This window comes from Passer montanus, unplaced genomic scaffold (assembly GCF_014805655.1).
Source record: "Passer montanus isolate IOZ18808 unplaced genomic scaffold, ASM1480565v1 scaffold169, whole genome shotgun sequence".
Taxonomy (NCBI): domain Eukaryota; kingdom Metazoa; phylum Chordata; class Aves; order Passeriformes; family Passeridae; genus Passer; species Passer montanus.
The window spans coordinates 74,772-89,344 of NW_024364159.1; the positions used below are offsets into that span (position 1 = coordinate 74,772).

Consider the following 14,573-nt stretch of genomic DNA (forward strand, 5'->3'; position numbering starts at 1 on the left):
TAGTGAGTGATCTCTCACTCCTCTTATCTTGACATACTAATCTTATTTTCTGTGCCCCCTGCCCAGCTGAGGAGGGGAGTGAGTGACAGAGCAGCTGGGGTTGGGCACCTGACATCTGTTCATGGTCAACCCACCACACAGACTGGCACAGCTACTGTTTTTCTTTGCCATCCTGTATTTTAAGTGTGTGTAGCTATTTCCCATACCTCATTTCCTTTCTCCACAATTGGGTAGGTGAAAGCTACTGTTTTAATTTGCCATCCTGTATTTTAAGTGTGTGTAAAGCTTGATACGTGGCAGCTATTTCCCATACCTCATTTCCTTTCTCCACAATTAAGATTTAGGCTAAAGTTCCTTACACAGCCAAAGGAATAGTTTCATTTACTCAGGATTGCCTCAGCTGCCTGGAAAATTTGCATATTTTTTCAGCTATAATTTCCTGTGGAGGGAAAAAAAAAAAAAGGTTTTATCTTTATAGTGTCTGCAGCTTCCAGGGCTGTGTAAAAATAACAGCATGAGGAGGAGGAATCCAGAACTTTTACTGCTTTTTGATCAGCCCATCCTTCCTCCTTTCTAGCACAGAGGGTTTTTAATGGTAGCATAATAGGAAAAGACACTGATGCAGTTTCCATTAGCAAACAGAAGGCATATTTTCTTCCTAGGTGTTAATCAGAAGACTGTTGCCTACACTGAGAAATAGTGTGAAGATGGATTCTTTCAATGGCCAAGTGCTCCTATGTGTTCATTCCAGTGGTAAAACCTGCTCCCAGTGGGGTGTTCAAGGTGCTAGGTGCCTCTGTCTTGCCTCTGAACACACATAAAGCTTTGCTGGTGAGAGTGCAGGAGCTTACATCTCAACTGTGCCCATTACTTTAGGTACCACCAATGAACACAGGCAGAAAAAGAATGATCCTTGTTTTCAACTTGTGGTAGCTAACGCCATTTAGAATACTCCTGAGACCTGATTCAAGTGTGCCCTGTGTCTTTGCATCTATAACTCTGGCATGGATGGACTGTAGGGTCCCTCCATTCAGAATGAAATAAGTGATGCTGTGCTTTTTTGTGCCTTTCTTTTCCCTCTAATAAGGCCAGGTCTGGCTGCACTCCTCAATAGCACTGCATTAGCAAAATCTGCAATACAGGTACAGTTTGTATCAGCAAAAGACTTTCTTCCACTGTAACTTTCCCAGCTTCCTAAATGAAATACAAAGTCATCCTCTCTTGGTATAAAAATGTCAGTTAGGATTGTGATTCTTTGAAGTGTTATATCAGAAAGGATTTATAGCACAGACCAAGTCTTTTAAATCAAGTGTTTAGCTTGAATATGTTAGATAGGCACTGCTGAAAAATAGAGAAGATTGAAGGCAACAGTTGCTTTCTGCTTTGATGTTATAGTTAGGATGGAATTAACAACTGTATTTTCAGGAAAGGAGTCTGTTCTACAGGCTTGTTTGACTGAAGTCGTGTGTCAGGTTGAGGAATGTAGTGTAGGGCAGGAAGAAGGAATGCCCTCTGAAATTTGAGAAGCATGCCTCCTATTTCGTAAAAATGACTGGAAAATAGTCCTGTGATTTTTCTATCCCCAAACCAAATTGCTCTGTGATTTACTATAAAAATAGCTACCTGACTTTTCTTAAATGTTTTAGAAATTGGTGTTGGTAGTATTTTACTTCCACTTAAATAGGATGTTTTTTTCATAGATACCCAACTTCTGATACCCTCAGTAATGTGAAATTATAGGTTACTCTGGTTCCATGAGTGCTCCTTCTGGCTGGACTAGAGGATGCTGGTGATATCTGTGTCTAAAAAGGAAGGTCTAACACAAGGCTCTGATTTACAAACTTTTATCTACTACAGCTCATAGTGGTCACAATCTCAGAAGCAGCTGGAAAAGAACAGAGCTATGCTGACATCTGGAACCTTGAAGTGTATTTTTAAACTTCCTTAGTATTTTTGATAGTGCTTGAAAAGTTCTAATGTATTGATCAATAAGCTAGGATGCATCCTAGAAATGCAGCATTTTCTCTGAGGCAACTAACTATTTCTTCTGCTAACTTTGCAGGCAGATCTTGGATAGCATATAAAGCTCTTTGCTCCTGGAAAAGATCATATTTAAAAAAATAAAGAAGAAGAAACATCTTTACAAAAATAGATTTTTATTATTACAATAATTTAAAAGAAGATTTTTTTTTTTACTATTTCCCAACAATATTGTAATTATTAGTAACAGATCTATGGGAGCAAGGATTATCATGGCTGTGTTTCCTAGTGCACGTGGTAGGTCCGCTTCATCTATCTTCATTTTTAAAAGCTATCTTAAAATGACAGGAAGAGTATGCTTGAAGAAAGGAAGGTGTTTGAAGGAATTAATTACTCAGTGAAGCTTCCAAAGATGAAGGAATAATTCTTCAGTCTGTGTTTGCATTGCTGAACCCCTGCTCAAAGATCAACCAGCCAAAGGGAAGATGGTGAAGCACGGAGGTGCCAGAGGTCAGAGCCTGGGACTCTGTTGTGTACTGGCTTGGACACTTTCTGGGTTCCAGGTTATCAATGGCAACACATAAAAATATTCAAATGATTGGAGAAGCACTTCAGTTTGAGTGGACCTGTGTTCTGGCTTGGACACTTTCTGGGTTCCAAGTTATCAATGGCAACACATAAAAATATTCCCTGATTGGAGAAGCACTTCAGTTTGAGTGGACCCAATCTTGGAAGTACTTGTACATGTTTATTGTCACAACACCTCCAGTAAAACACATGCATTTGAACACATGCAAGATCAATCCAGCAAACTGCAGCCTGTCCCTGCTTCAATCAAAATAAATTAGTTTTGTCATTAATGAGAATAAGAAAGCTCCTAGAATACTGTAACCTTCCCTATAGTAAAAAAAAATCCAGTGGCAAAACTATTGCATATTCTTCTGAATTTCTGGAGCCCTAACACAGCTCAGTTTCTAGTACTTAAAGCACTGTCTTAACAAAAATGTGACTGAGCAACTCTAATATGAATTGTTGTAAATCCTTAATTTGGAAGGCTTTAGATTCAAGGAGTATCTCTTAATTTTCTGCAATTGCTGTTTGCACTAATCTGTTTTAAAAATAAAAGTTTGCGATGTATTCATAGTATCAAATGATAATGGCTAACAATTTGAATTTCTGAAATGGACTAAGCCAATCCACCTGGGTACCTAATTACATACTTTCACTGGATCCAAAGTTACAAGGCTACAATAAAGTCATATAATTATCCCACAAAATAAAAATTATTATGGGTCCTAATTCTACAGCAATTTCATTTGGCCTACTAGGCATTCCCAGGTCCCCAGAAATTCACGTGGTCAACTCCAGTATATTCATCCTTCATTCCTTGTTACTTCAGGATCAGGATACCTATATTTTGGAGAGCAGCATTTGAGTACTCTTTGAGACACCTTCACAGAGTCTGATTCTTCATGGAGAATGTACCTAACACTCAAAATCTGAGCTCTCCTGTGACTCAAGCTGAGTTCTCAGCACTAAGATTTCAGAAATCCTTTTTTTTCCTCTTTCCCTTGATTAATTTTGCTGTCTGAAATAAAAACTTCATCATTGTGCTTACATGACTACATTAAGCCTATTAAGTACAATTCAGTCATTTCTAAAACTGTTTCAGCTACTGCAAAGTATAGATCTTCTCCATATAAAATATTCTAAATTGTAAAGCAGAGCTGAAAACCTTCTTGTGTGTATTTTCCCCATAAGCTCAAATTATAAAAGCCAAAGCAGTAAAAGGGTAGCAGTGAGTCTTTCAGTCCATTCTTCCAAGCTGATGCTCCCTCTGTATTTTTATTTTCTTCATTTAACTAAAGGTGAAGCTTTCCATAAAAGCAGCTAAATCCATTCATTAAATGATTGAAAATAATTTTTGCTTGCTATGGGAACAGCAAGATTTAAGTGCCTGAGGTGATGTACAATAAGGCAAAATAATGCTTACTGAATAGCAGTAGTACACAGAGATTCCCACACCAGATTCTGGATGTCTGTCTCTGAGAACTCTAAAAGTTTCTCTATCATATGATTTAATCCAGCACAAATTTCAGGTTTAATCTCTGTGATCCCCTGCTGCATTCAGTCTCTGAGCAAGACTGACAACTTTTTCTACCCTTCTATGAAAATAATCTGAAAATTGAGGACATTAAAGAAAGTGAAACTAAGTTCATTAGCATAGCAGAAACTATTGTGTGTAGCAACTGCCCTAACTTTTCTCATCCTTTCTTTGCTGACAGGTTATTTTCTATTACATCTCACTAAGCATTTTGAATCACTTCAAACCTCACTCTTCAAACTATGGGAAGTAGAAACTCAGACAAAAGCTTTAGAAGAGTTTCTGTTTGCCCTTGATCATCAACACGACCTGCCCAGCCCTCGATTGTAACAGTGTTGTCATTTTTGTAATAAGTACAAGCAATTATGCAAACCAGAAAATACCTGACAGGAGTTTACTTTCAGTTATTTGCAGCAGGCATAATCACTTTTTTTGTTTCCTTTTGCAGTGCTTTGCACCAGGTCTTGGCTAATCACTAGAGGACCTTGGCACTGCTGTGGTGAAATACCTTTTGTTGAGCACTCAGATACCAGTGAGAGTCACAAGGAGGTGTTTTCTGGTTGCTGTCACCATTTAGTCTGTCTTAAATGCAGGGCACCAGCCTGACCTAGGAATCACTGCAGTCAGTGAACCTAAAGAAACTTATTGACTAGATATTATGATCCCTGCATCTGACTTAAGGAATCAGAGAGGCACTAAATGTTAATCGAAAGGCACCACTTGACTTCTCTTCTTTTTTTCTTTCTTTTTTTTTTCTTTTTAACTAGTAAATTTCCCAAGACTAATAACATAGGTTTCATTTCACTACACAGATCTTGCACTAAAGCAGTTAGTGTGGAGACATATGTGGATTTCAAACTTGGGGCACTTCCATATTCCTACAAACTGTTCCCCTTCTACCCTGGGACTAGTCACTGGTACCACCACACCTGGTATGTCTTAAATGTTGAAATGTTTCCTTAAAATTAAAGCCCTTTTTCTTTTCCCAGTCCAATAATCTCCACTGAGAAAAAAGGTTCTTCACAAAAGCGGCTGAGCATAAAAACAGACTATCAAAATAGCTCAAGTTTTAAGATGTGTCTGTGTTCACTGAGATAACAGTTCAGGAACAACTCAGCCTACAGTATCCCTGATGACTGAATTTGTCCTTTTTCAAGGCTAATTCTCTTCATCTTGAATATTATTTGCTAAATATCATGGAAGAAAAATGTAATTTCATCTGTGATTTGTACTTGTAGGTTGAGTCTTGATGTACGACGCTTTGACAAAAGAGAAAATTATGGGGTAATAGAAAAGCAAGCTCTTCAGCATGTTAATCAGAATCAGTCTTCCTGTTAAATGTTTCCTCCCTCAGGTCTTGACAAGGTGATGGCTTTTGGAGAATGGAGGTTCTCAGTATCATCTGTGTGCTGGATACCATGGCTTCTGTCAATCACTTTTGAGCTTGCTTTGCTTGCAGCAAACCTAACGGATGATTATTCTGTCTGCTTCAGGGAGTCTGGCTCAACAGACCCTTCCCCTCCTAAGCATATGTCATCTTCCCTAGATAATTAGATGGTACATATCCCTTCTGGCCTTTTGCTTCAGCTAGCCACCATTCCTTATTTCCACTCAGATCGGAAAAGCGAAGTATCCTCACCCTCTGGTACTCCTGAAGGCTGAGTTCTTGATCACTTCTAGCTTGAAATGCATAAACAGCATAGAAGATCTGAAAAAGGAAAGCCACATAAACAAAAATCAGAATTGAGAAGTGTAGCCACATGTTACTGTGTAGTTGTGTGTCAGCAGCAGTTCTGTATACAGAAATGTAGTAACCTACAAACCAGCGTTCAGCTACATGGCCTGCAATTTATAGACAGGGACAAACTAAAAAGTAAAATTGAAGCATCTGGGGAGTTTTGCATGACAAATCAATATCCAAGACCTCATCACCTTGCAACACTGGTACAGTTTTCAGCTTGCACCAAGTGCCCAGGGGTTGCATGAAGAATTCTTCAGCAGGGTTTCCTCATGGAGAATCACCTTTCCTAAAGCTCCTATGCTCAAATGTGGCACATGGGTCACTTCTGTGCCTTGCTGATCAGCATTCTTGTCACAGCTTTCTTGTCAACAGTAAGTAGAGAAATCCCCCAAACTGAGCTATTTTGCAAGGTCCTTCTCCATATGAGAACCTTGAGGTATACATGGGGTGGGATGATGCAAGAGTGACACGGGAGTGCAATTCACAATTTAACTGATTCTCTTTTCCTACCTCACAGCTATTTAAGAACAGAGAATAACAAATTCCTATATCACACTGACAGATTGGTGCCACTCTTTTCTGGTTTGAAAGGAAAAACATTTAAATTACTAACAGTATAATTTTGGATTTTAAATAGGAACAACAAGAAGACAGGCACAGTGTGTATCATACTTACCTGCTGATCATCCATACCCTGAAGAGCCCCAGTCTCCGTGCCATTGATAGAAGAATTTTCACAGAAGTGAAAAGGTGAACTGCTGTCGCTCTTCTTGTACCCTGGGCTGCTCGTGCTGCTGTCAGTAAGGGGCCGTGAAGAGACAAAGAGGCTGATGTCATCAAAATCATCATCACCAAAGCCATTTTCTGCTACATCCTTCTGTGCTTTGGCTGGATTGTATGGCTTCAGGAAGGAGGAATACACATATCCTGTGAGGACTAGAAACCAGAATAAAGAGACAGAAAATAAATAAACAGCAAAATGCTGCTAAAATAATTTCAAAACCAACCGCTTTATGCAGCTGTCAGTGTGACAGAGGCAAACAGATGGGGCCAGAATGAAAAGAAATCAATATCCCAAAGGGAAGCTGTTATTGGGATATTTGTGCAGAGAACTTACTTCCTGTGTCAACAAGCCATCTGCTTGTGCTTCCAAAGGGATCCTTTTGCTCCACAACAGCCACCAGTTCTCCTTCATGCAAGTCAATATCCAATTCCTGCGCGGCGTTGCACTTGCGCTTAGCCTGGTACAGTGACTCGGTGCTGTACGTGGACAGCAGCTTGGACCTGTGCTCCTCTGTTTGCCGTGGGGACTCCAGCTGGAAACAAACAGATGATATTCATCCTCAGTAATGCTGGGGCCATTTCAAGATAAAAATGCTGCATGTGGCAACTGACCCAGTGTTTTTACACACAGACCAAGGAGTTACACCGGAACTAAATCTCCTCTGCATATGCAGGAAGAACCTGTCCCACTGCTATATTAACAGGTGAGAAATAAAGGGCAGATTTTAAAGAAATGTAGGATTTTCACTAATTAAAGACCTCTGTCCTCTGTCCTGTGCTCTCAAAGAGGTGGTGTTCTGCATGTGAACTCTCTTCTGCCTAATTGGTTTTCCATAGCCATGACCTTTGTATTCCGATGTAATATCACAAAAAAGCGTAATCCAAAAATGGGCTGAGGTGTGCTAAGGCCACATAACAACTTCCATGACAAGGCATTAGGCAAAAAAAATCAGTGGTACCCAAACTGGGTGCTTCTTGTGTGAAATTACCTCTCTAATGAGGACAAGATGCCATTACCTGCTGCAAGCATATTCATTTCAGGGTTTGGTTAGAGGGCAGAGAGGGATATGCTGCACATCAATGGGATCTTAACGTACCACAGAAGCAAGAACTGTGCCTTCACTGATGCTGAAAGGAATTCTACAACTGCCCCAGCTTCTCCTGTAAACCTGCACCCAAGTCCTTATTTTACTGTAAACTAAACTCCTAAAATCTCCAGAAACATCTGATAAGAGACTGCAGATTTCCTGGTGGATTTTCTGAGTCTTCTGCTGTGGTTGTGTATGTTTGTACATATATGTGTAAACACCAGTGCACATAACCACAACTGAGCACAAGGAAAAAATGTTCTGAATTAGAAGACTAAGATGCACTATAAGAGTATTTAACAAAAGAAGTTACCAAAGTTTACATATATCTTAGCCTTACCATGTGCTTAAAGGCCTAAGGGCAATCTGAGGTAATTTCAAGTGGATCTTCAAGATATTAACATGAAAAAAATGAAAAATCTTTAGAAGTTACTGGTCAATGAAAACTTTACTCCAACAACGTGATTCAGAGTCGTAGTGGAGAGACAAAGCCCAAAACTTTGGGTGGCATAAAAATGGATTTGCTTCAAAAGTGATCGAAAGAGGATGCTTCATACACAATTTGGATGTATGGTACTCACCGGAGAAGGAACAGGTTTCTTTTTTTCCAGGCTCGATTTTCTCTCAATAAAGATTGCACTGCTGTTTTCTTTTACAAAATTCAGTTTGTGAACCTCCTCTATCAATTGATTCTGCACTTCACAGATGCTTGAGGAGGACAGCTGCAAACACAAATGTGGGTTAGATCTCATGTACAAAATAGTAGGGAGATTGGAGAGAGCAGATTTAATTTAATTTGCTGAGAGTTAGGAGTCAGGAAATCTAACAAGTTATGTCTATTTTCTGCAGAACCCATAAGCAGTGCACTCTCTACGTATGAGATGTAAGGAGAAGAAAGGTCTTTGCTTAAAGTTTCTAATGGACGCTATTACATTTAATAGACATAGCAATTGAAGTTAAATCATTAAAAATATTCTAAATGGTGATGAAAATGAAGAGCCTTGCATTTATGCTACTGAGCCACTTGCTTTCAGATGCAAATGATCATCTCAGCAGCTATCAGAGTGGTCAATGTGCTGCAAGGCTTGGAGTAGTTTACTCCACAGCTGTGTGTTTGTGCAACTGAGAGCTGCCAACAGGTTAAAAATTGTTGGGTAACTGAGTCTCTGTCTGTGGCACTGAATAAGTGCTTTCTGTATATGCCTAATACCAAATGCATTTGCTGATGTAAACAGGAAAAAAAGAAAAATAAGGTAATTTTGTAGCCAAACCCTCAGAGAAAACAGTGCCCAATACAACAGCTTTCAACACATGAAAACATCAAATTACAGGGATGAAATTTCTTCATGCAGAAAAATCCTTAATTTTCCCATTAAACACCAGAGCTCTATGTTTTGATCCTGACCTTCTTTGCTTAATTTTTCAGCTGCCCCTTACTATTATGCGCTCTGTTCCAGTCTTGATGGAAAGGAATATTCCAGAATTGCCTCACTAGAGTGTGTTTCCCAAGCAGCCTTGCTTCTGTTCAGGTGAGTGGATTTGTATGTGTGGAAGGCATTGTTGCAGCTGTGTTTCTCGGGGGGTTCAAGTCCTCCAGCCGAGTATTCATTACTGCTGAGAGATATCTGCAGGAGTTTCTACATCATATTTGGGTTTTAAAGCACCTTGATTTTCATAAAAACCATTTCATCGGATCTCCGAACTTGTTTCTCTTTTGCAGTCATCTGTGACTCTGCAGGTCTAGCAGCAAAGGAGGTGTTCATGCACTTTCTTATAATTTCCTGTGTTTTCTGGAATAGTCAGGGTACATGCTAAGATATGCTAGCAGCTGCCTTCTTATTGCCTCCCTGTAATACTCTTGCCATCACTGTCACTGCAACAGCAGGAACAGTTCCATTAGGATCATTCCCAATGAAAAGCCCAGATCTGACAAAAGTTCAGAACAGAAGTTCCTCAAAACTCACTCCAGAGTGACTTACTGTGGCCTTCAGGACATGAAGGGGGCCTACAGGAAAGCTGGAGAGGGACATTTTACAGGGGCATGTAGTGACAGGACAGGGGGGAGTGGCTTTAAACTGAAAGACTGCAGGTTTAGTTTGGTTTACTGTGACCCTGGTGAGGCACAGAAATGGCTTCTGCAAGAAAGCTGTGGGTTTCTTATTCCTGGAAGCTTCAAAGGTCAGGTTGGATGGGGCTTTAAGCAACCTGGTCTAGTGGAAGGTGTCCCTGTAAATGGCAGGGGAATTGGAACTAGATGGTCTTTAAGATCCCTTCCAGCCAAACCATTTTGATTCTAAGAACTTAATCTGTACTGAGCTTGCTAAGGAAAAAAAAAAAACAAATCTGACTGTGCTCAGCAGAACAAACAAAGTCACAAAATCAGTAAATCAGTGTAGCTTTGTAGATATGTGTCCTACATAATTTTAGCCAAAGCATACAGAAAGAAGAAAAGAGAAATTAAGGCACAGCTACACCTGTTTCTAAGGTACTTACTGGAACAGGCACCACAACAGCAGAGTTTGATTGAAGTGCTGCAAACGTAATATTCCTGAGGAGGGTGATGAAGCAATGTAGACAGTTCAACACGATCTTTTTGGCTGCTCTGTTGAATACCTGAAGTTCTTCCACTAGCTGTGCATTTAGAGCCTCATAGTCTTTCTTTGCCAGGTCCAGCTCCTCTCGAGCTGACCTCTGAAGGTAGCTGTTGTAGTCCAACAATTTGTCATAGCGCTTCTGGATGAGCTTCTGAGGGCCTGGAAACAGGGCTTGCAGTGCTGTCAGAGGAGTCAAGACAAGCTTGTCCAGCTGAGCCATCTGGAAAGTATAAACCAACCTACTCATTACCTCACTGATACAGTCCATCCAATGCCATAAGGGGCTGAGCCTGATGCAGCCCATCAAGCAATCTGTTAATCACTCTTCACAAAGCTTTGCTGCCAGAGGCAGTTTCAAGCAGGGTCCAGCATGACTTAGAGTCTCCTTCATAATGGGAGATGTTAATTTTTTAGATGTTAGTTTTTCAGCTTACAGTGTCTGCTAATGGCAGTGGTCCCTTGGAGCAGGCAGCCTCAGGTACTGCCCCTAGGGAGCTGCCACTGCAAGGATTGGTCAAGTGGTCAAATAAAACTGGGATTTCCATCAATATACAGTCTAAAGCAAATGAGGTCTTATTAAGTGGCAGCCTTGAATTCTCTCAAAGCTGCTTTTCTTTTTTTTTTCTTTTTTTTTTTTTCTCTCTCGGGAAAAGAAACAGCTGTAACTCAATTCCTGTTTAAGCAAACACAAACAATCACTTGATTTGATTAAATTAGGTTATGCTTGTTGGTTTTATCGCTAGTAATCAACAAAATTAGACACCTGGTAAAAAAACCAGTCTTCCTTACACTTTTCCATTAGTCTCTAATTGTCTCATGGGATTAATATTGCATGAAATAAAATTTATTTTTGTAAGTCATTTGTTCAAATAAAGCACAGGCTTGTAGTGAGTGAAATTCATCATCATATTAAAGCTCTTGGACATTCTGTGTGAATTAAGTTGTTGGGTTGGATGTGACAATAAAAAAGCATCTGCCTCCGCATTCTCAAAAACAGCAGAGTCGAGGACAGACCCATTTTAGCCCCAGAGTTGCTCTCCAAGGCCAAGATGATGTACACTGGCTAAATAGCTCCTATTTTATTTCCACATGAAAAACTGGGCTGTGTTTAGTGAACTGATTTTTGATGCATTAAGAAAACAATTCTTCCAAACTGCTGGACCTGATTTCTTAAAAAGAGGCTACTGGGAATTTCTGCCCAGACAATTTTCCAAAAATCTAATGAGAGAGGAAAGTATACATTATTGACAAATGCACCTCCACCTCTGAATTTTTCCAGCTTGAGCAGCTGTCTGAATAAGCAGCCTGTCCCATTTTGAAAAGACATTTAAGTATCTTATTAGAGCCAGGCTCTTATTAGAGTTCATTTTAATTCTGAAAGCAGAAGACTAGTTGAAAAACTATTACTATTTTTAAAATTGCTTTATTAATTACTATGGGCTATATTTGGATTTTTCATGGTTTCCCCATATCAAGGATTTGACAGCTCTGTGTTAATATCTGGACTTGATGATCTGAGAGGCCTTTTTCCAGTTAATAAATCTGAGATTTTTACAGATCTGTGATTCCAGGAGCAAACAGTACACAAGCATAATATCAATCACAAAAGTCACTCAAACTGCAAGTGCTGGTAACAAAAGTAGCAAGGCAACAATCTCCTGCTCTTTTCTGAAGTTCAGGTGAAACAAATACAGAACTGTTTAGGTGATACAAATTTGATGCAAAGATTTTAGTATAAACCTAGGAATTTAGCTTGACAGGTTTTCTTTCGTTCTTCTAAGGAAAATGCAATTCATTTATATTGTATTTTATCTTAGTTCCTACAGAAATTCAACCAAAACCCCCACTTATCTTTCCCAACAGATTCCTAAGGTGTTTTGGTTTTTTTTCCTCTTTTCTGTCCTAGTCTTCCTCACATACAGCTGTTTTCTCAGACATACATATAGCTGTGTAACACTGGACATTGCATTAACTTACAAAGTCTTCACATAGATTTGCAGTGTTGGTCTGTTTTTCTGAACAGTCATCAACTTTGTCATCTTTATCTTGCAGGATTTCCTGAAGCTCAATTATATTCTGGGCAGCCAGATGTATAGAATCCTAAATTAAAAGATTGGAAGATGAAACTATTACAATCCGTTTTAATATGCTGCATTCACTCATGCAGCTACTCAATAATACTTCTGGAATCAGAAATATTTTCCATCTCTGACACCTGTGCAGTTGCTGTGCAGTTTCCAGTCATTATGAGGTTGTTTACTGTGAAAATATTTTCCTGTGCTTTGTCTATTTTCAATGTAAACTACTTAAGAATCAAGCTGTTAATGTTCAACTGAAAGAATTATGCCCTAAACTAATGAATATCCCACTGGAATTCAGCTACTCCTCAGCAAGAAGCCAGCTTACCATGCATCCTCAAAAATCTCCTTTGGGGGACCAAGTAGGACTACAGTGGTGTATTTCAGTTACTCAGAATTTAAATCTTAATGAAGTGTGGATCCATTTGGATAAGGAGCTGTCAGCACCACTCCAGGGAGCAGCCCTGCTTGGCTGAGCTCCCTGGCCTTTCCCTGTTGGCAGAACCAAACACGGTGCGTTCGCCATAAGCCCCGGCCAGCTGGTTATTGATCTTGCCTGTCTCCCAAACACCCTCCCTGCCTGGCTAGGGCACTCTTACACTTGGATAGGCCTCATGCCATCTACAAAGCTGGCAAGTAGTCCATGGAAGGGACAAGCCAACCTTCATCTCTGGAGAGGAGGGTTGAAGCAGAGACATTTTAGAGAAATCGAGTACTCTGTACGTCTAATGCTAGCCCTCAGCACAACCTAAACACAGAAAAAGGGAAGGAGTCCTTCCATCCAAGATATGTATTTTAGGATGTTTTCATTCATGTGGCTGCAGCTCAATTCTTCAATCTTTAATGAGAAGATTGGTTCAATCTCAGTTGGTCCCCCACTGCAGCAGATAGGGGTGACAGCTTCACACGGAGATTGAAAGTCCTGACTGTGCCACAGACAGAACCTTCTTCTCTGCACCTGTGGGTCTCCCCAGAACCTGCCTCTGTCAGGGGAAAAATGGAAAAGCATGGGCTTCAAAACTTTGCCATGGGCTCAGTAATGCAGTGGCAGCACAGCTTATTTATTTAATATTCTGATGTAGACAGCCCTGGTTATAGATAATTTGGTGTTGCCCAGCCAGTAGCAGAAATGTGTGTCAAACTGGTTATGGACAGGGTTTGTGACCACAGATTGCAAAAAGGCCTGACCCACCTGGAGATGTTGCGAACAGAGCGAAATGTTCTTCACACACAATTTCACAGTCTTCTCTAGAGTTTGAAACAACTTTTCTTCCTTATTAAAAGTTCCATCTTTCACCTAAAATAGACATTTGCACCGTTATTTTGGCAGCCCAAAGGAGCCTGGCTAATGAAAGAAACATCCAGAGCGCTGCTCGAAAAATCCCTGAACTCCTCCCTTTGAAAACATATCAACCCCTAATTCTCCCAAGCTCCAGCTATAATTCAAGAAAAGTCAAAACCACTGGGACACGTGGCAGAGAATTTCATTTTTAATCTTTGTGGGAGCAGGGAGTTTTACTACAAGGCCGACAAAATGCTTCATTTTCCTGTGTGCTGTTGCCCCACCTGAGGAGAGGACAGGGGAAAAGGTGGGATAGGTATTTATTTTGGAGGAAAAGGTGGGATGGATATTGCGGAGGAAAAGGTGGGATGGGTATTTCAGAGGAAAAGGTGGGATGGGTATTTTGTAGTTAAAGGTGGGATGGGTATTTGGGAGTGAGTTAAAGGAGGGATGGGTATTGCGGAGTTAAGGAGGGGTGGCTGTTGCGGGCGCTGTCCCGCACGGCGGCTGTAGGTGGAGCTGTTATCCCAGAGCCGTGCCAGCCTTTCCTCTGGAAACGCCGGCAGCCGCCGATGGCCTCGGGAAACTTCTTGATGCTGGCTGGGGACACCCTGCAAACGCGGTCATTCCTGCCCGTCTTTTCCTGCAGGGGCTTCAGAAATCTCAAGTCACGTCTTAGTGGTTTTGCCGTGGGGGTGTCAGCGTGTTTCAAGACACGTGAGTTGGGGACTTTCTCCATCTAATTAAGCAGGAGAGACGGCTGAATCTCTAACAGATGCATTCTGATACTAAAATGATCCTCAAATGTTTTAAGCTTAATTAGAAACAAAACCAAAAAAACATAAACCAGAAGTTTCTAAAGGATAAAAAAAAAAAAAGGGAAAAGAAAAATCACATATCCTCTTAATCAAATTTAATTCCCT

The 14,573-nt window shown here is 40.3% G+C and overlaps 1 protein-coding gene and 2 long non-coding RNA genes across 4 annotated transcripts in view; 1 reads left to right on the forward strand and 2 right to left on the reverse strand.

Annotated features, from left to right (window-relative positions):
• Positions 1–2,139: 2,139 nt before the first annotated feature.
• Positions 2,140–4,314, reverse strand: LOC120499746. The gene is made up of 2 exons (XR_005626957.1): positions 2,703–4,314; positions 2,140–2,606 (listed from the first exon to the last, which is right to left on the reverse strand). It is a non-coding gene; the product is annotated as an uncharacterized LOC120499746 (long non-coding RNA).
• An 88-nt stretch (positions 4,315–4,402) lies between these two features.
• The window catches only part of ARHGEF38 (Rho guanine nucleotide exchange factor 38), a 37,504-nt gene continuing 27,333 nt past the window's right edge, over positions 4,403–14,573 (reverse strand). Inside the window, exons 8-14 of the mRNA XM_039703794.1 lie at positions 13,561–13,665; positions 12,268–12,390; positions 10,190–10,510; positions 8,278–8,418; positions 6,943–7,141; positions 6,502–6,761; positions 4,403–5,792 (exon numbers count right to left, since the gene is read on the reverse strand). Coding sequence (XP_039559728.1) covers positions 5,607–5,792; positions 6,502–6,761; positions 6,943–7,141; positions 8,278–8,418; positions 10,190–10,510; positions 12,268–12,390; positions 13,561–13,665 — 1,335 coding nt within the window. The 3' untranslated portion in view covers positions 4,403–5,606. The remainder of the gene's footprint in view (positions 5,793–6,501; positions 6,762–6,942; positions 7,142–8,277; positions 8,419–10,189; positions 10,511–12,267; positions 12,391–13,560; positions 13,666–14,573) is intronic.
• LOC120499745 lies at positions 7,018–14,520 on the forward strand. 2 transcript variants are annotated; one of them, XR_005626956.1, is made up of 4 exons: positions 7,018–7,312; positions 9,123–9,225; positions 13,699–13,957; positions 14,300–14,520. It is a non-coding gene; the product is annotated as an uncharacterized LOC120499745 (long non-coding RNA). The 2 variants fall into 2 exon arrangements; XR_005626955.1 differs by having other exon boundaries at positions 13,699–14,520.